General features: G+C 42.3%; 1 protein-coding gene across 3 annotated transcripts in view; it reads left to right on the forward strand.

The window, feature by feature from the left end:
- Positions 1 to 20,308, forward strand: part of Lonp2 (lon peptidase 2, peroxisomal) — a 108,315-nt gene that overhangs the window by 79,879 nt on the left and 8,128 nt on the right. For all 3 annotated transcript variants that reach the window (XM_028893971.1, XM_028893970.2, XM_037206064.1), the window contains one exon: positions 19,239 to 19,381. In XM_028893971.1, coding sequence (XP_028749804.1) covers positions 19,239 to 19,381 — 143 coding nt within the window. The remainder of the gene's footprint in view (positions 1 to 19,238; positions 19,382 to 20,308) is intronic.

Raw genomic sequence — 20,308 nt, forward strand, 5'->3', positions numbered from 1 at the left:
TGCAATAGTGGGGACAGACCACCAAAGTCTATTAAACCAAAAGCAAACTTTATTACAGAAAAAACAAAGGAGGGGAAAAAAATCACCACAGGGAACAAAAGCTTATCAGCTAGCTGAGACTACAGCCAGTGTTCAGGATTCTTAGGCTGTGGCAATGGAGGCAGATTCTGGCCCCCCTTTTATAGTAAGGGGGAAAGCATCAGGCACGGGGTGCATTCTAGGAGTCACATGGAAACATCTATTAAAAGTTAACTTTGGCCGGGCGGTGGTGGCGCACGCCTTTAATCCCAGCACTCAGGAGGCAGAGCCAGGTGGATCTCTGTGAGTTCAAGGCCAGCCTGGGCTACCAAGTGAGCCCCAGGAAAGGCACAAAGCTACACAGAGAAACCCTGTCTCGGAAAAAAAAAAAAAAAAAAAAGTTAACTTTGGTCCAAGCAGTTTTTGGCTATCAGGGGCAAGATAGTTAAAAGTTAACCCCTGCCTGTTGACAGAGGAGCTGACCGTAAGCAGACAGTCACTGTTAGAAGTTAACCTTTAGAGCTGATGACTGTCAGCTTTTATTTTTTTTTATGTTTACAATTTTGTATTTTTATATTCCTGGACCCTTCAAGTATGAATCTTTGAACTTTGGCTACTCCTGCCTTTGCCCCCTGTGCTGGGATTACAGGAATGTGTCACCACTTTTTTTTAATGTGCTAGGATCAAGCCAGGGTTGCATGCATGATAAACAAGCACCCTACCAACTAAGTTACATTGCCAGCCCCTTCCTCAATTTCTAGAACCTTCTTTGCCCTTCTCATGACTTTTCGATAGCTCTGGGACCTGCTTTCATCAAAATCATGTTCAGTGATGGAAAAGGTGAAGGGGACACCTGCAAGTCTCTGAGTAGCTGACCGCTGCTTGAAGAAAAACTCACCTCTCTTGCTGAGGGGTCTGTAGCTGGAGATAGCTCAAGAGTGTGCCTGGTCTCTAGGAAATTTGCCCACCTCCAACTCCGCCTTGCATCTGTAGCTCCCAGCATCCACACTGGAGCACCCTGTGCAGTGTGCTTCCCTGCTACCTTAGTGCAGTTCGTTACCTTGATGTTCCTCTGACCATCTTGGCTGTATCCTGAATTAACTTCAGAACAGTCTGGATTACCTATCAAAAGGGCTTGAAGATTATCGGAAGTTAGTAACTCAGTTTTTAAAAACTTCAACTTCCTTTTGTGTGAGGGCCCACAGAGGCTCCCTAGTAAGGCCTCACTCAAGGCAGAGAATCTGAGCTTGCTTTACCCAGCAGAGCTGCATAATGAGATGATTTGGCCACAGGCTTGTTTACCAGGTATTGTGAAAAGAGTCTATTTGGCTGTACATTGTGCTTTGATCTTGAAAGGGGGAGGTCTTTTGCCCCCCCCCCCTTGACAGTGTATAAAAAGCCCATTAGACTAAATCTCTGGGCAGCTGGGTATTGACCCAGGGCCCTCCTGAAGCTATCCCGTGTCTCTGTCTTTCTCTCTGTCTAGGTCTATATTTCTATCTAATACTTCATCATTCCTCTCTCCTCTCCCCAAGAACCCTTTGAAAGGTTGGAGCAGGACTCTGAAACTGTTGGTTTCAAACCAGTTGAAGTAGGGCAGAGAAAGTTATGGGATGGGATTGACCTAGCTTTTCTGCTACTCATGTTTTTTTTGTTTTGTTTTGTTTTTTGGTTTTTTTTTGTTTTTGTTTTTTCGAGACAGGGTTTCTCTGTGTAGCTTTGCGCCTTTCCTGGAACTCGCTTTGGAGACCAGGCTGGCCTCGAACTCACAGAGATCCACCTGCCTCTGCCTCCTGAGTGCTGGGATTAAAGGCGTGCGCCACCACCGCCCGGCTCATGTTGGTTTTTTTTTTTAAAACATCTTTTATTTGTTGACAATTTCATATGTGTATACAATGTATCTCGATCATATCCTCCCCAGCTCTCCTCTCTAACTCTCTAGAGCATCCTCCAACACATCCCCTTCCTGTTTTCACATTCTCCTCTTTACCCCATGGAGTCCAATTAGTGCTGCCTGCTGGACCATTGACCAATCTCTTTGGCTTGATCTTGCGAGGGTAACCACAGCTACAGTGTGTTCAAGAGTGCCGTGGCCATGTCATGTCCACAGGACAGCATTGTACAGAGTGCCGTGGCCATGTCATGTCCACAAGACAGCATTGCACAGTGCCGTGGCCATGTCATGTCCACAGGACAGCATTGTACAGAGTGCCGTGGCCATGTCATGCCCACAGGACAGCATTGCACAGAGTGCCGTGGCCATGTCATGTCCACAGGACAGCATTTCACAGAGTGCCGTGGCCGTGTCGTGTCCACAGGACAGCATTTCACAGAGTGCCGTGGCTGTGTCATGTCCACAGGACAGAATTGCACAGTGCCGTGGCTGTGTCGTCATGTCCACAGGACAGCATTGCACAGCACTTCTCCCTTCCTCTGACTCCTACACTCTTTCCACTTCCCTTACCTAGTGTTCTCTGAGTCTTGAGTAGAAGAGATTAATACGTATGTTCAGTTTAGGGCTGAGCATGCAACAATCACTATGCTCAGCACTTTGACCAGTCTTGAGTTTCTGTATTAACTGCTACCCATTGCAAAAGAAGCTCCTCTGGCCAAGGTTGAGAAAAGCCCAGATCTGTGAACGTAAAAATAAGTTTGACAATATGTCCATTTAACAAAGCGACAGTGGTAGGTTACCTTTTAGGCCTATCACTGCCCACGCCATGGACTTCTGATTAGGTTTACAGTATCAGGCATAAATTCCTTCCTGTGGAACAGGCCTCAAATCCAGTCAGAAAGTCGCTGGGCATCCCATAACTTCTGTGCCACTATTGCGCTGACAACTCTCCTGGTAGCCTTAGTTGGGCTCTCTATTGCTCTGATAAAAAAAACCATGACCTAAAGCGATTTAGGGAAGAAAGGGTTAATTCACTTCCACTTTCACATCACACTCCATTGTCAAAGGACATCCTAGCAGGAGCTCAGGGCAGGCATCCAGAGGCAAGAACTGAGCCAGAGGCCATGGAAGAACACTGTTTACTGGCTTGATCCTATGGTTTGCTCATCCTGTTTTCTTATACAACTCAGGACCACCTGCCCAAAGATGGTACCGTTACAATGGGATGAACCCTCCACATCAGTCATTAGTCAAGAAAATGCCCACAGGCTTGCCCACGGGCCAATCTGGTGGGAGTATTTTCTCAGTTGATGTACCCTCTTCTCACTTGCATTCATTTGGCAAAGGATTAACCAGGCCAGTATTGTAGCTTTCAGAGTTCACCATTAGATAATATTATTGGTGACTTCTCTTCCCCAGCAGCCTGCATAGCATCTACTGGCACTATTAGACTAGCTAACAGGGAGGAAGTTTTCAGATCAGTTCCAGCTTGATTTTTCTGTCTTAGAACAAGAATAAGTCATGTCCTCAGCAATGGGGTCTTAGATCTAGTTATGGTGGGCAACCATGAGCAATGACAATAGCCTGTGTTGTTTGGGGGGCCCTCTGAGTCCTCCCTAACAGTTAACTCAAAGGGAGGTATCCCACATCTGACTGACACTGCGATTTTGATTTAGTAGACCATGTCTTCTGGAGTCCTCTGCATTGTCCGTCTATGCAGTGCATCTGTGTTCAAACTCCTTTTTATAATTATATTCTTAATTCTCTTACAAAGTAGTGTCTTTCCATAAAGGTTTCTCATAAATCCTTCGTGTTGACTAGCTTCCCTCCACTCCTCCCCCATACCTGCTTAAACCTTTAACACTCCAGTCTTCCCTCTGGTAATTCCACAGCACATGTGTGTGCTGTCCCCTTATCCCTTAAGGCCTCTTCCCTTCCTATCTCATAGACCTTTTTTTTTTTCTTTTTTTAAAGCTTCCTGACCTTTATGAATCAGTCCAAGTTTGACCCAGAGATATAAAAGTTTGAAGCTAGGATCCACATGAGATCCTGTGTGTGTGTGTGTGTGTGTGTGTGTGTGTGTGTGTGTGTGTGTATACATACATATGAATATATAAATATATAAATACATCCTGAGTTCTTTTAGTGTTGTTCTTGTGTGTGCATGTGCGTGTGAGTGTGTGTGTGTGTTTGTGTGTTTAACTGACTTCTTGGGATTGGGTAACCTATCAAGGGACCCATTTTTAGATAAGAATGATTCTCCTCCCAGACATTAATTGCTTATAGCTCTTCATCTAGGGGCAGTGCCTTGTGAGATCACACCCATCCATGTTGACATGCCAACTGGTGATGTGCAGGTCTTGTTTAGGCACCCATACTTTTGAGATTTCATGGGTATAGCTTCCCTGTCATATATGGAAGACACTATCACAGTAGACACCTTGATCTTCTGGCTCCTACAATCTTTCTGCTCCCTCCTCTTCAATGTTCCCTGAGCCTTAGGTATGCAGGTTGTATTATAAATGTATCTATTAGTTGGACACCCCATAGTAAGATGGTCTCTACATTTTGACCAGTTGTGGGTTTCTGTGATGGTCTCCATCTGCTGCAAAAAGAAGCTTCTTCGATGAGGGTGAGAGCTGCAACTCCTTTGGGCATGTAAGGATAAATATTTAGAAATCAGTTAGAAATTGAATTGGTTCAGGAAAGTGGGAGTAGTAGGTTCTCCTCTAGGGTCCTGACCTCACCAGCCACAGGTCTACAATAATAAACATGACTTCCCTCTTTGGGAAGGTCTTCAGTCTAATTAGTCATCTGCTGGTTGCTGCCAAGATACAAGTTCTACTATTGCATCCTTAGGAGTATCTTTCCAGGTTGGCAGTTCTGTGGCCAAGTATTTTGTTGAGCTGTTTGTTTAGTTTCTTGAGATCTTTGTTCTAGACACTAATCTTTGGTCAAATACAAAGCTGAAAATTATTTTCTCCCACTCAGTAAGCTGTCTCTTCTCTTGATTATCGGTTTACTTTGCTGTACAAAAGCCTTGAGATTTTTAAGATCCTATTTGTTGAATGTTGGCTTTATTTCCTGAGCTATCAGTCCTATTCAGAAAGTCCTCACCTAAGCCAGTGTCTTGAAATGTACTTCCTAGTTTTTCCTGTAGCAGTTTGTTTCAGGTCTTATGCTGAGGCCCTTGATGCACTTGGAGCTGATTTTGTGAGGGTGAGAGATAAGGATTTGGTTTCATCCTTCTACATGTGTATCCAGTTTCCCAGCATCATTTATTGAAGATGCTAGCTTTTTGCTCGTGTATTTCTGGCCTCTTGGTCAAAAACCAGGTGGCTGTAGTTTAATGACCTTACATCTTAGGCCTCTATCTACTCATTAATCTATATATCTCTTCCTGTGACAGTACCATGTTTTTTAAAAATGATTTTACTGTGTTTGTTTTGTGTGTATATATGTGGGTGCACACATGCTATGAGGCATATGTGAAAGTCAGAGGACAACTTGTAGGGTTTGGGTCTCCCCTTCCACTATGTAGGTCTGAATGTAGGAACTGAAATGGCAGATGAGCTATCTCACCTGACTAGCCATGCTGTTTTATAATTACGACTCTGTAATATAACTTAAAATCAGGTATGGTGTTAACTCCAGCAGTCTTCTTGCTAAGGATTACTTTGGCTATTCTCTTGTGGTTCTATATTAATTTTAAGATTGTTTTTCCTATTCTGTGAAAAATGGCATTATAATTTTGTTGGGGATTGCATTGAGTTTGTATGTTGCTTTTGATGGTATGGTCATTTTCACAATATTATTTGACAGGTCTCACTATATAGCTCTGGCTGTCCTGGAACTCATTCTGTAGACCAGGCTGACCTTAAACCCATAGAGATCCACCTGCCTCTTCCTTGCAAATGCTGGAATTAAAAGCATGTGCCACTATGTCCAGTTCTCTTCAATTTCTTTCAACTGTGTTTTAAAGTTTTTACTGTAGAGGTCTTTCACATACTTGGTTAGGTTTATTCCAAGGTATTTTTTAAGACTGTTGTTGTAAATGGGATTGTTTCCCTGGTTTCTTTTCAGTTTTTTTGCCATTGATGTATATGAAGGCTAATGATTTTTGTGTGTTTATTTTGTATCTGGCCACTCTGCTCTAGGTGTCTATCAGTTTTAAGAGTTCTTCTGGTAGAGTCTTTGGAGCATGGAGTCTTATATACAGAATATACAGAATCATATCACCTACAAATAGAGAGGCACTTTGACTTCTTCCTTGCCCGTTTGTATCTGTTTATTCTTCTCTCTCTCTCTCTCTCTCTCTTTTTTTTTTTTTTTTTTTTTTTTTTGGTTTTTCGAGACAGGGTTTCTCTGTGTAGCTTTGCGCCTTTCCTGGAACTCACTTGGTGGCCTCGAACTCACAGAGATCCGCCTGCCTCTGCCTCCCGAGTGCTGGGATTAAAGGCGTGCGCCACCACCACTCGGCTTGTTTATTCTTCTCTTGTCTTACTGCAGTAGTTAAGACTTCCAGTACTATATTGTATGAGAGTGGAGAACGTGGATCACCTCCTTTGTTCCTGGTTTTAAAGGAACTACTTTGTGTTTTCCCCAATTCCATGTGATGTCGGCTGTTGGTTTGTCATATATGTTTCTTCTATTCTGAGTTTCTTCAGAATTTTTTTTTTCTGAACCATCCCAGCATATAGTTGGAGTTAAATCCAACTTGATCATGGTGAATGATCTTTTTGATATGTTCTTGAATTCAGTTTGCAAGTATTTTGGTGAAAAGGTTTGCATCTAAGTGCATCAGAGAAATTTCCCTTCTCTTTTCTTTTTTATCTATCTTTGATATCAGGGTAGTACTCGCTTTATAAAAGGAATTGGATGGTATTCCTTTCTTTGCTATTTTATTGACTAGTTTTAGACGTGTTATTGTTAGTTCTTCTTTGAAGGTCTGGGAAAATCCTCATATGACTCCATCAGGGCCTGGACTTTTTCAGTATGGAGAGATTGAATTACTACTTCAGTCCCGATGCTTGCTACATGTGGCTAGAGTTTTCCTGCCTGGCCCACAGTCAGGACAAATCTTTGTCACCCGCCAGTCCCACAGCTGCTCAGACCCAACCAAGTAAACACAGAGACTTATATTGCTTACAAACTGTATGGCCGTGGCAGGCTTCTTGTTAACTGTTTTAATATCTTATATTAGCCCATTTCTATAAATCTATACCTTGCCACATGGCTGGTGGCTTACCGGCATCTTTACATGCTGCTTGTGCTGGCGGTGGCTGCAGTGTCTCTCCCTCCTTCTTCCTGTTTCCCAAATTCTCCTTTCTCTTTGTCCCGCCTATACTTCCTGCCTGGTCACTGGTCATCAGTGTTTTATTTATATAGAGTAATATCCACAGCACTTCCCCTTTCTTCTTTTTTTAAAAAGGAAAGTTTTAACTTCAACATAGTAAAATTACATATAACAAAACAATTATCAAGCAAAAATTACAGTTACAATATTAAAGAAGATGTCCTATCTATCTTATATTTGTGAGTTTAAGGTTTTATATCTAACTTATCTTTTATCATAACTGAGGAAATTACAACTATCTAGTCTTTAACAACATCAAAGACCTGAGAAGGAACATAATGGTACCTGAGAAATGGTAGATGGTACAAGCAACTTTCGGGAATCATGCAAGAGTAGACCAAGAGAGCTGGCAGCCTGGACAGTCACCTAATGTTTTTCAGCATTGTTGGTGTATTGAAATTGGCTACAGGCCTAGAGTATCTGACAGACCATTTTCAGAAGCAGGAATTCTGAAAGACCATCTTACCCTGTCTTGGCAGAGTACGGTGGTCGCTTTCCTTGTGTCCCGCTTGTCCAGAAAGGACAGTATTGCATTTGTACTGTCAGCCGTCAAGGCAAGGGCAGTTCTTTGCCCAGTAGGCCATTTTGTGCCAAGAAGACAAACTTCCAAATGGAAATGTCTTAGAAGCCCAACATTCTCTCGGGATCAAATTGGTGCAGCCAGGAGCAATTGTGTCTCATGTCAACAGAATTCTAAGTTATTTAAATGCCGTATTTTCTAGGTCTATGAAGTGTTTGAAGATTACCTATCTATCTGAAATATATCTGTGTATACCTAGAAGACTTAACTAACATGGCTACAAATATGATTATCATAAATGACTAATTATTAATCTATTTTTAATTATCCATTACAATTTTAAATGAGTTACATAAGCATAATACCTCAAACAAGAATAGAAATATATATATACAGTATAACAAAATTAACTTCAAGTTTGTATCAATAAACTAAAATTTATACCAATGTAAAACATTTTAAACATAAACTAAAATCTATACCAATGTAAAACATTTTAAACAAGTTGTTCTTTAAAAGTAGGTTCATTAATCTATCCTTTTATCTTATCATCTCTATATCCTCCTATATATCTATATCATATCCCCTTTTCTTTTTTAGAAAGAGATCACATTTATAATCAACCTGTTTTAAATAAAAATATTGTTTTTTGTCTGTCCCACACCAGAGGGCTCTTGTGATTTGGGACACAAGAATCTCTTAACCATTTTTTTTTTAAAGCAATATGTCTGGGTTTAGAGGGGGAGTGAGCCAATTCCACCTCTAAAGCCAGCTTGGTATATTTGGGAATTTGGGCGTAGCATCTCTTACTACTTCCTGGTGGAGGGGGGCACTGTATCTTATGGGGATGCAAAGAAAATTTTAGGCCTATGGGGTAGTCCGTGAGGCTGTATTGTGTGAACCAGTTGCCTTGAAACCGCTCTGGATGTTGGATCATCTGGGCCATGGTGTCATCGGAGACCTTTCAGGGGGTCTTGGCTGGTGAAACCTGATGTATCTTAATCTGGAACAAATCCACAGCTTCTGGCTTTCTGTGGAAACAATGCCGGTCAAACGCAAACGCCAGGAACCCGCCAGTGTTCAAACCCGTGTTTTGCAGCGTCTAGCTGCCCGTATGAGACAAGAAGCAGGAACCTGGTTTTGGCTCTGTTTAGAATTGGTTATTAAACATTTTCAGGTTTAAGGTGGAAACTTGAGCCATTGGGCGCCATTTGTAGCTAGAGTTTTCCTGCCTTGCCCACAGTCAGGACAAATCTTTGTCACCTGCCAGTCCCACAGCTGCTCAGACCCAACCAAGTAAACACAGAGACTAATATTGCTTACAGACTGTATGGCCGTGGCAGGCTTCTTGCTAACTGTTCTTTTATCTTAAATTAACTCATTTTTATAAATCTATACCTTGCCACATGGCTGGTGGCTTACCGGCATCTTTACATGCTGCTTGTCCTGGTGGTAGCTGCAGTGTCTCTCCCCCTTCTTCCTGTTTCCCCAATTTTCCTCTCTCCTTGTCCCGCCTATACATCCTGTCTGGTCACTGGCCATCAGTGTTTTATTTATATAGAGTAATATCCACAGCAGCTACAGATTTGTCTGAATTGTTCATCTCCACTTGGCTTAGTTTGTATAGGTCGGATGCATCTAGAAATTCAAAATCTCATTTCTTAGATTTTCCAATCTAGTAGAATACATGCTTTCAAAGTAAGACCAAATGATTTTCTGAATCTCACTGGTATTTCAAATAATGGCTCCCTTTTCATCCCTAATTTTATTAATTTGGGTCTGCTCTCTCTTTTGGTTTGTTTGGCTAAGGGTTTGTCAATATTTCCAAAGAATCAGTTTTTGTTCCATTGATTCTTTGTACTTTTGTTTGTTTCCATATCATTAGTTTCGGCCCTGATCTTAATGATTTCTTTCTATTGACTGATTTGGGGGTTGTCCTGTTGTTCTCCCAGGGCCCTAAGGTGGATCATTCACTGTTACTTATTTGTAACCTCTCTGATTTCTTAATGTAGACACTTAGAACTGTAAACCTCTTTTCCTAGGGCTGCTTTTGTTGTATCTCATAGGTTTTGAAATGTTGTGTTTTCATTTTAATTTGATTCTAAGATTTTTTTTTGTTGTTATGTTCTTGATTTCTTTAGGGACTCACTCGTCATTCAGTAGGGTATTAATCTCCAGGAGTTTGTCTGTGTTCTGGGGTTTCTCCTGCTGTTGATTTGTAGTCTTATTCCATTGTCATGCATATGAGGAATTATTTCAATTTTCCTGTACTTGTTGAAAGTTACTTTGTGTCCTAAAACATGATTTATTTTAGAGAAAGTTCCATGGGCTTCTGAATGTATATCCTGAAGTGCTTCAATGGAATGTTCTAGAGTGACTGTTAAGTCCACTTGATCTAGAATTGTTTAATTCACATATTTATTTTTAATTTAAAAAATGTATATCACTTAATGTATATGAGTGTTTTGCCTGCATATATACTTTAAACAATATGTGTGTGTGGTACCCGTGGAGGCCAGAAAAGGGTGTCAGATCTCCTGAGACTGGAGTTATAGAAGGTTGTGAGCTATTATGTGAGTGCTGGGATCAAACCTGGGTCCTTTGGAAGAACAGCCAGTTCTCTTAACTGGTGAGCTGTCTCTCCTGTCCCTCTATTTATTTTTTGTTAGGAAGACTTGTCAGTTCATGAGAATGAGGTACTAAAATCACCCACTGTTATTGTGCAAGGTTTAATCTGTGGCTTTATGTCTACTATAATTGTTCCTTGAAATTGAGTCCGCCTGTTTGGGGGCATATGTTTAGAATCTTAATGTTCCCATACTCAATACTGAGTGGCTGTCTTTTCTTCCTAGTTTGGATTTGAAGCCTGTTTTGTCACATATCAGGACAGTGGCACACCTGCTTGTTCCCTAGGTCCATTCACTTTGAATACCTTTGTCCATCCTTTCACCCTGAGGTAGTATCTGTCTTCTATAGTTAGATGTGTTCTTGGAGGCAGCAAAATGACGGTTCCTGCCTTTTGATCCATTCCACTGGTCTGTCTTTGATTGGGAAATTAACACCATTAAGAACTAGTATTGTATATTGATTTCTGTTATTTTGTTGATTTTTGTAGTATTTGGGTTTTTATTCCTTTTCTTTCCTTCCTTAACTATTATTCTAGCATGGCTTATTGTTTCCTGTGACCTTGTAGGTGGATTTTTTCTCTCTCTCTTCAGTCCAAATGACTGCTTTAGGTAACTTCTGTACAGCTGGTGTAATGTTCATACATTCCTTTAGCCTATTTTTTATCATGGAAAGTTTTTATTTTTCCTTCAATTATGACAGATAGAATTGATAGGTATAGTAGTCTGAGTTGGTAGTTATTGTCTTTCAGAACTTGAAACACATCTGTCTAGGCTCTCATGACTTTTAAAGTTTTAGCTAATTAATCTGCTGCTGCTATTCGTATGGGCCTGCCTCTGTGGGGCTTGGTGTTTCTGCTTGCTTCTTCCTGTTTACTTTTTGTTTGGTATATTTAGTGTTTCAATTATAATGTGACAGGAGCGTTCTTTTCTGGTCTTAACTGTTTGCTGTCCTAAATGCCTCCTATGTCTGGATTGGCATCTCTTCCAAACTCTGGGAAATTTTGTTGTGATGATTGTTTGTTTGTTAGGACAGAAAGAGTCTCACTGTATAGTCTTGGCTGACCTAGAACTTGCTATGTAGACCAGAATGGCCTGAGTCTTACAGAGATCCACCTGCCTCTGCCTCCCAAGTGCTGGGATTCAAGATATATACCACCATGCCTGACCTGTTATGATTTCTTAAGGTTTTCTGTGTCCCTAGAATTATATTTATCTTCTATAATACATAAGAATATAATGGAATTATATTCTGTTCTAAATCTTTGTCTATTATCCATAGATTCAGTCTTTTTGGTATGCCATGTGTATTTGGAATTCCTGCTGCCACTTTGTTATTGTTTTATCTTTATCCTTGTTGGATGGTTCCAGTTTCTCTACCTTGTCATCAAGCTCAGGTATTCTGTCCTTTCCTTGATCCAGTCTATTGGTGATATTTTCCACAGAGACTTTTATTTGACTAATTGGTTTTTTTCTTCATTTCCATCATGTCACATGGTCTGTCTTCAGTACAGTTCTTTGTATAATTCCTCTCTGATGACCTACATCACCTTCCTTGTCTCATTCAGCTCTTTGGTTCTCAAACAGGCACTTATTTTCTTCTTTTATTTTATTGAACATCCTTATAATTATTATGGTTATTCTTTTGAGTTCTTTAGCTGGCATTTCATCTAACTCACTCTCACCATTACTGTTGGATCAGTAATTTTTGGAGTTGGCTTGAGTTTTCGTGTTATGTTATTGCCTAGGGATATACACATATGGAGTTAATTATTTGCTTGGTTTATTTTTTTATCAGCTATATTCTTTCAGTTGACATATTTACAGTGTTCATGTGGGACTTTAATGTGGTGGAGTAGAGTGTTTGGTTCAGAAAATGGTTCCTTAGTCCAAGAGCTCAGGGTACCTGGTGGAACCTCTTTATTGTTCCCTAAGTGGAATGGTGACTGTGAGATCAACCCCAGTGGTTTGCGACTCCCACTCTGTATAGGTTGTGCAAACCAATCAGTGACAGCAGCTCATGTGACCTCAAACGCTGCTAGAAAGAAGATGAAGAGCCAGGGACAGTATGGAGTAGACTCAGATCGTAGACTGGGAGTGGGAGGGAGGTGAAGGGTCAGGAGAGGGTGGGTAAAGATGGAGGTTGGTATTACATTTTAAAAAGTGAAGTGGATAAAGTAGCTAGGAAGAGAGAGCTGGGATACTGTTGAAGTGCACAGCTATTAGGGATTGTTAAAAGCTACAGAATGTTTTAGTTAAGGAAAAAGAGGAGGGCTTAAGGATAAGAGAGAGGTGAAAAACCTAAGTGGAAGAACATCAATACCAGTTCTGAAACCTAACTGAACAATACCAACAAAAGCAAAACCATCATGATACATAATATGCAAGTGCAAACATTAAACAATAGAAAATAAGAAAGGAATACTTAGGAAGTGAATTGTGGGCACAGCTGCACTAAGTTGAAAGGTCACTTTTTTTTAATACCTTTTCTTTGCATCCCCTGTTTAGTAGCACTTTACTACAGAATACTCTGTTATTTCCAATAATATGCTCCTAAGTCATTTTAGAGAACTTTAATAGATACCATTCATATTAAATATTGGGCAGTATATAATAAGTATAGATGTGTCTTGTTTTCTTACATATGTTTAATTTACATAATTGAAAACAATTGTGTAATTGTGATCAGAGCCCTATTTGTTCCTGGATAGAATTAAGTTGTGGAGAGCACTTTCTGTTCTTGTAACGAGAGGGTAATGGGGTAGGAACACTTGAGTTAAAGCGGCTAATAGTGTCATTCAGCACCTGTCTTACTTCCGGAGGCACTGTGACTGCTTTTGTTTTGTTTGATTAGAAAAACAAATGCAAGGAGGTAAAGTAATTTTGTTCAAGGGTAACTTGGAAGCCAGAGATAGGACTACAGCGTGTGTGTGTGTGTGTGTGTGTGTGTGTGTGTGTGTGTGTGTGTTGTTAAGCTGTATGAAATTACACCCTCCCCTCATTTCCTACCTAAATCTTGTTTCAAAAAACCTTTTGTATACTACTTTCAGACACTTTGAAAACAATTTTAAATTGTGTCAGGTAATTTATTAGAAGGAGCTGTGGGGATTTTGTTTATTTTGTTTTGTTTGTTAAGATAGACTCTCACTATGTAGCCATCATGGCTGGCCTCAAACTACCATGTAACCCAGGCTGGTTTAGAATTCCTGGCTGCCATCATGCCTCAGCCTCCTTGGTGCTAGGAGTGTAGGTGGTGTGATAGTTCGCTTTCTATTGCTATGATAAACAACATGATTGAAAGCCACTTGGGGAGGAAAGGGTTTCTTCCTTTACAGGAATACTTAGGAAGTGAAGTCTTACAGGTTAGAGTTCACTATCCAACCTTAATACATGCTGCCTGGGTGTAGCAGCTTCCTGGGCCTTTGGTTGCACACCCACACGGCCTCCTCAGCAATGCAATGCTTGCTGAATGAGTGCTGTCTGTGTGCCATTGCCAAGTTGTGCAGCCAGCTTGACCACAGCTGCATCAGTCTCTGAGAGCAGCTCTCCTCGGCTTAATGCTTGTGTGTCCCTGGTATCTTGAGGTCTCTGTTACAGCTTCGGTCTCACTTACACAGCTTCACACACAGCCTTCTCAGGAGCTCCATGCAGGGAATCTGGCTTTGGTGGCTTTCTGGAGCCTTGGTGTAAGCCTCCATGATCCTATAATTCTTACATTTTGCATGCCTGCAAGACCAGTGCCATATAGATGATGCCAAGTTGTACCACTAGTTTAACCTAGTTCCCTTGGACCATAGCTTTAGTGGCCTCTGCCCAGGACTAGTTCTCTGAGTAGTCCTGGTCCTGTAGGATGTCCTGGAAGCTCCTTTGTTCAGTCATTCTCTTTTCAGATGAGTTTGCACTGATACATGCTGGAGCTCTCTGTGGGTGAGGTCTTACCTCAAGACAGCTTCTCAGTACCATGCAAGTGCCAAGTCCCTCCGCTCTCCTCAGTGGCACTCATCCCGTTAACCACTGTGCACACTGCCAGCACCATCCCTGGCTACAGCTTTAACCCTGTTCACAACTTTAAACTTACTCATATTGCTTTCCACACCAAACTGTATGTTTTTAAAAGTATCATCCTGCTTGTCTGGTTATAAATGGCCTGGATGTCATGCTGTTTCTGAATCTCCTCCACCAAAAACTGTTTATTACTTTAGCCTTACTCAGTTTCAGGACACAGACAGAACACAGTCACATTCTTTACCAGAATGTAACACTGATGGCCTCTAGTGCAGTTCCAGTAGCCTTTGATCTTTTCTGAAACCCCATGAGCCCAGCTCTCTCTCTCTCCACATTCCTATTAACGTTCTAGTTCCCAAGCGTCCATCAGAATAGCCAGAATAGCCCACGTGCCTCTGCTTACAGCATTCTGCAGTATCTCTAGGCCACTACTCCAAACTCTTCCAGATTTCTTCTACAAGCCAGTTATAAAAAGCTACAAACCATATAGTCATGTTTATCCCAACAGCTCCACTTGGCTAGACCAGTTTTATTTTAGGTACCCGACAAGAAACAATTTAAAGGAGCAGAGGTTTGTTCTGGCTCACAGTTGGAGATGGCTCCAGGGCAGCAGGAGCGGCTGGTTCCATCTGCCAGTGGCCAGAAAGGAGAGAGACCAGTGCTGGTGATCAAAGCCGGATGTTTTAATTATGGAACGTTTTTACTGTAGATTAGCTCTGAGCTCACTGGAATTTTATAATAGCTGCTGGTGCATAAAGGGCCATCCTTTCTGTAGAAAAGTCTCCTTCCTCTGTGTACAAAGCCTTGAGTCCAGGGCTACACTTGGAAAAAGTTGGCTGTCCCAAGACAGTACCTCCATAATGGTTTCTTGATCCCCACCCCCCCTCTGTGGCCTTATCCCCTCTGTGACAATCCAGCAACAGCAATTCCATCTCAGCAGAGCCCACAGAGCACTTCTGGGCAGCTGACAGCTGTCGGAGGCACTTCCTTCCACTCTTGGGTGCAGTAACCTGAAGCAGGGAGTGCTTTTCCCTTGCAGCTAATGAGGGACACCTGCTTTCTCTTCTCCTCGAAGATCAAATGCAGCTGAAAACAGTCACTTGCAGAAAGTCTGCCACTTCACAAGCCTCAGAGAAGCCAACAGTTGCTCTCTGTGTGTGTGTGTGTGTGTGTGTGTGTGTGTGTGTGTGTGTGTGTGTGTGTGTGTGTGTGTAAGAAGTACTATGAAGGAAGTTAGGAAGATTAAAAAGACTTTGTAGTATATGTTGAGCCAGACCTTGGAAGATCCTGTGCATTACAGGCACAGTAATGAGCGTGTATGTAAGACGACTCCACACTTCCAATACATGTCCATCGCACTGTGGAATCTAGAAAGATTTTCTTTTTAATTCTTAGAACGCCATAGAAATAGGTAGTGAGGACCTTGCATAGCTCAGCTTGTTCTCTTATCAACTTGCCAACAAGTCTTATTTTCATTCCTCTGTTACCCATAATTCATTTGTAAAGAGAAGGCCAGAAGATCCTTTACCCTTCAGGTCACACTGTGTCATTTAATGGTCCCCTCATAATGATTCCAGTTAGCATTAGAGACTAAATTCAGGGTTTGCTGTTGTTATGCATACTTGGTAATCACTTTTGGAAGAAAAGAAGTTAATGAAACAAAAAGTCTTAATGTTATGACCTGTAAGAGTATAAGAAAGAAAAAGAAAAAATGGGAAAATTGTAACAAAATGAAAATATATAAACATAGGATTTTTCACTGACTGTAATCACTGTATCTTTCTAATTGTGTGCACAGTGATCACTTTCACTGGGAGGTTAAGACAATTTAAGTACATCATAGATAGCAGAGGAAATCAAGGCAAGACCAAAAAGAGCACAAGGCTGGTGTCTTAGTTTGCTTTCTCTTGAGGTAATCAACACCATGACATAATCAGCCTGAGAGAGGAAAGGCTTTATTTGGCTTATACTTGCACATCACAGCCCATCCTCAAGGGAAGTCAGGGCAGGGACCGAAGCAGATACTGTGAAGGGATGCTGCTCACTGGGTCTTCTCCAGGGCTTGCTCAGGTTGCTTTCTTACACAATCCATGGCTATCTGCCCAGGGGTGGCATCACTCCCAGTGGGCTGGGCCCTCTCACATCGATCATTAATAAGGAAAACTGAATGAAAAAAGAGGAAATAAATAAAAAGGAACATGACTTCTCCTAGGTATGGTGGTAGAGTTTATTGTAGATATGTGGGAGAGCATCGTCAGAGGCAGGGACTTCTGGGAGAGTTCAGAGAGGACATACCCTGAGCCATGTGAGGAGAAGGGGCGGGGAAGGGGGAGGGGAGAGGGGGACCAGATGCAGCAGCCAGGAGGCCCAAAGAGTAGGCCAAATGGACCAGGTAACCAAAATAGTTGGATTATCTAAGGAAGGGCAGCCCAGCCCTGGGCTGGAGAAGTTTAGGGGAAGGGGGAAGGGGGCAGGGTGTGCCAACCAGGAGGCCCCTGAAACAAGTAGAGACTGAGGGATGCTGGGAGACCTGCTGCCAGGCCAGCTTTGATATGTTAAATAGGCACCTTGGCCATTTGTCCCTGGTTTGAGACCTAACAAAAACAAACCCACAAACATGCCTACAGGCCAATCAGATTCAAGCAATTCCTCAACTGACCTTTCCTCTTCCAGGTGACTCTGGCAGCACAATAGCTATGAGACAAAGCAGAGGCACAATTTCCTGCAGTGTTTAAACATTTTTATGCCCAGCATGGTGACACATGCCATTCACTATTCTCAGCACTCAGGAAGGGCAGTTAATTTTTAGTTTGAGGCCACCTAGTCGATATAGCAAGATCCACACCAGCCAGAGCTACACAGTGAGAGCCTGTCTAAAATATGTGTACTGATTTAAAAATTGTGGGTGTGCCCATGTGCACCTGCATGCATACATAAGTCAGACGACCATGTGGGGGCCCAGGAATCGAACCTGTCAGAATGGGCTGCAGTGCCTTTACCCATGAAGCTGTTTCTCCAGCCCATACAGATTGGGGAGGGGGATTTCTGTTTTGTTTGCTTTGTTTTTTATGTGTATGAATGTTTTTGCCTTTTTTTGCCTACATGTATGTCTGTGCACCGTATATGTGGCTGGCACTCAAGGAGGCAAGAAGAGGCTTTGGGTCCCTTGAAACTGCAGTTACAGAAAGTTGTAAGCTGCCATAAGGGTGATGGGAACCAACCCAGGTCCTCTGTAAGAGCAGCAAGTAATCTCTCCAGCTCCCCTGACCCCTACAATTTTAAACCTCAACTCCTTTTAGGTCTGATTGCAGGTCATGTAATATCTTTGACCTGAGGAGTTACAAAAACTGATAGGAGAGGTAACCTCTGAGCTCAGCATGGTCCATCCCCCATATGCTAAACCCAAATGAAAATAAGTACTTTTTACTTTATCATCAAGCAGCATGCTCTAATGGGAGAAGTACCTCAAACTAGGCTTCTGCATCTTCCGCTGTAGCATGCCCAATTATTTATGGGCAGGTAATAACCTTAAAGTTGAGCTTTATCCATACAGAAGAGCCATTGCTGGCTAGGTACCATGGCACATGCCCTCAACCCCAGCACTCAGAGTGAAGCAAAAGATCATGAGTTGGAAGCCAACCAAGCTACAAGGCAAGGCCCTGTGTTTAAAAAACAAAACCCGTACATAGACCATCAGGGCTCTGTCATCTCCAGGCTCACATTGCCCATTAGATAGTGAGACAGGACACCTGGATGGGAGTGGTTGAACATATCTGTAATGGCAGCACCCAAGAGGTCGAGGCAGGAGAATGAATATTTGAGGCCAGTTTATTCTATGTAATAAAACCCTATCTCCAAAACCATATAAGAAAATGGGACACCATATCAAACTCCTCAAGAGGGAGTTTGTCCTGTGGCCCAGGCTCTGCCAATCCAACAGAACTGTACTAAGAGATGTTGTGTCCACACCCCCAGCCTCTGGTCTCGGGGCCAGCAGTTGAACTGTGCCTGGTGTTCATTGTTACTTTGTTTCCTAGGGTGCAAGTTTTAAAACTAAGTCCTCATATATGCTAAGCAAGCACACTCCCAGTGAAAATAACCCCAGCTGCTTTTCCTTCCTTATTTACTTATTTATCTATTTACACTACTCAGGGTCTCACTACATAGCCTTTGTTGTCCTGACCAGGATGGCCTCAAATTCACAGAGGTCTGCCTGCCACCTCCTAAGTACTGAGATTAAAGACGTGTGCCATCATGCCTGACTTTTTCTTTTTGAGGCAGTCTCACTAAGTTGCCCAGCTTGCTCTTAAATTTCTTCTGTTGCCCAGGCAAGCTTTGAACTTGTGATCCTCCTGCCTGAACCTCCCAAGTGCTGGGATATAGTCCATTTTACCTAGCCTGCCTCAACATTACTACTTTGGAAGGTATTTGTTGTTTGTAGACAGGATCTTATTTTGTATACCAGGCTAACCTGGGATTTTCAGCAGCCCTCCTTCTCTGCTTCCCAATTGCTGGAAGGTTTGAGCCACCACACTCAACCAAACATTATTCCCCATGAGAGAATTTATATTTTAAAAGAAGACAGTCCGATTTGCCTCTTGTGATTGGGCAGACAGTAAACAAGTAAAGGCATTGCAGATACTCCCTTAAGGGCTCTGAAAGACTGGGTCTCCACTTGTGCACAGGTAAAGGAAGGCTCTGCCCGTAAGTGCATAAAGGACTGAACTGGTGGCATCCACCATGCCTCCAATCACACTTTACTACTAATGAATTTTCAAACCCGCAGCTCTCTCAGAACTTGTAAAGAAATGTTTCTCTTAGGTTGCAGAGAGCACGTGCTGGAAGATGCGAAGCCTGAATCCATCACTGACACTGCGGACCTAGCCCTGCCCCCCGAAATGCCGATTCTGATCGACTTCCATGCTCTGAAAGATATCCTGGGACCACCACTATATGAGCTAGAGGTGAAAATTCTTATAACTGTATTTACATGGATGCTTACTTGGTATCGGGCAAGTAGAATTGTGGTTTCTGAGGCTGAAGTTCTGTCAAGTGGGAAATTTCCCTGTGTACTGTTACATGTCATAGTGTGGATCTGTAAGGGAAGAGACCCTGGTCATGTCCTCTTCTGGGCAGCCAGGCTGGCTTGATTGAGTCCTCCGCTCCATCTCAGGAGTGGCTCATGCCAGTGGATTTGCTGCTGCAGAGAATCCCATCTTCTAGTGTGGATTTTAATCAAGGATGTCCTGTGCCACTGAGGGCTTGGGAAAGGGGCAGGGAATCTGCCCAGTCCCCGCTGTGGGAAAGCAAGAACCCAGCTTTAGGGTCAGACAGCTGCTAGTGTCTTTCAGGAGCCTGCTGACCCATGGGTAATTCCTTTGGGGTTAAACCGAGTGTTGAGCTCACCCTATTACTGTTCTTTTCTGCTTTTCCCTTTCCTACTTCACAGAAGGACTAAGAGCCAGGACGAGCTGAGGCAGCAGATGGACATAAGTTATAGAATAGGATGTTGAAGGCATTATGACATGTTTGGGGGTGTTTAGATGTTCAGGGTGCTTTCACAGTTCCTAGGAAAGCTTTGTAAAGATGTCTAGAAAATGAATCTGTTAAAACATGCATAAGGCAGTCTCTAGCAAAAATTCAAAATCATTACCAGTGATGATGGTTTTTCCCAAGGGCTCACAAACAAAGGGGAGAAGAAACACTCCCTGCACCCATCTTCCTTGCTCACGTATTAATTTTTGAACTGGCTGTCGAAGGTAATGAGCCTCCCCGACAAAGCTCCCAGTCACCAGAACTGTCCTTGTTTATTCTTGCCGGCAAATCTGAACTGGAACCACACAACCAAGGCATTTGGGCTGTTTGCATTCTTAAGATACCATGGATTTGAA

The sequence above is a fragment of the Peromyscus leucopus genome, chromosome 5 (assembly GCF_004664715.2).
Source record: "Peromyscus leucopus breed LL Stock chromosome 5, UCI_PerLeu_2.1, whole genome shotgun sequence".
Taxonomy (NCBI): Eukaryota; Metazoa; Chordata; class Mammalia; order Rodentia; family Cricetidae; genus Peromyscus; species Peromyscus leucopus.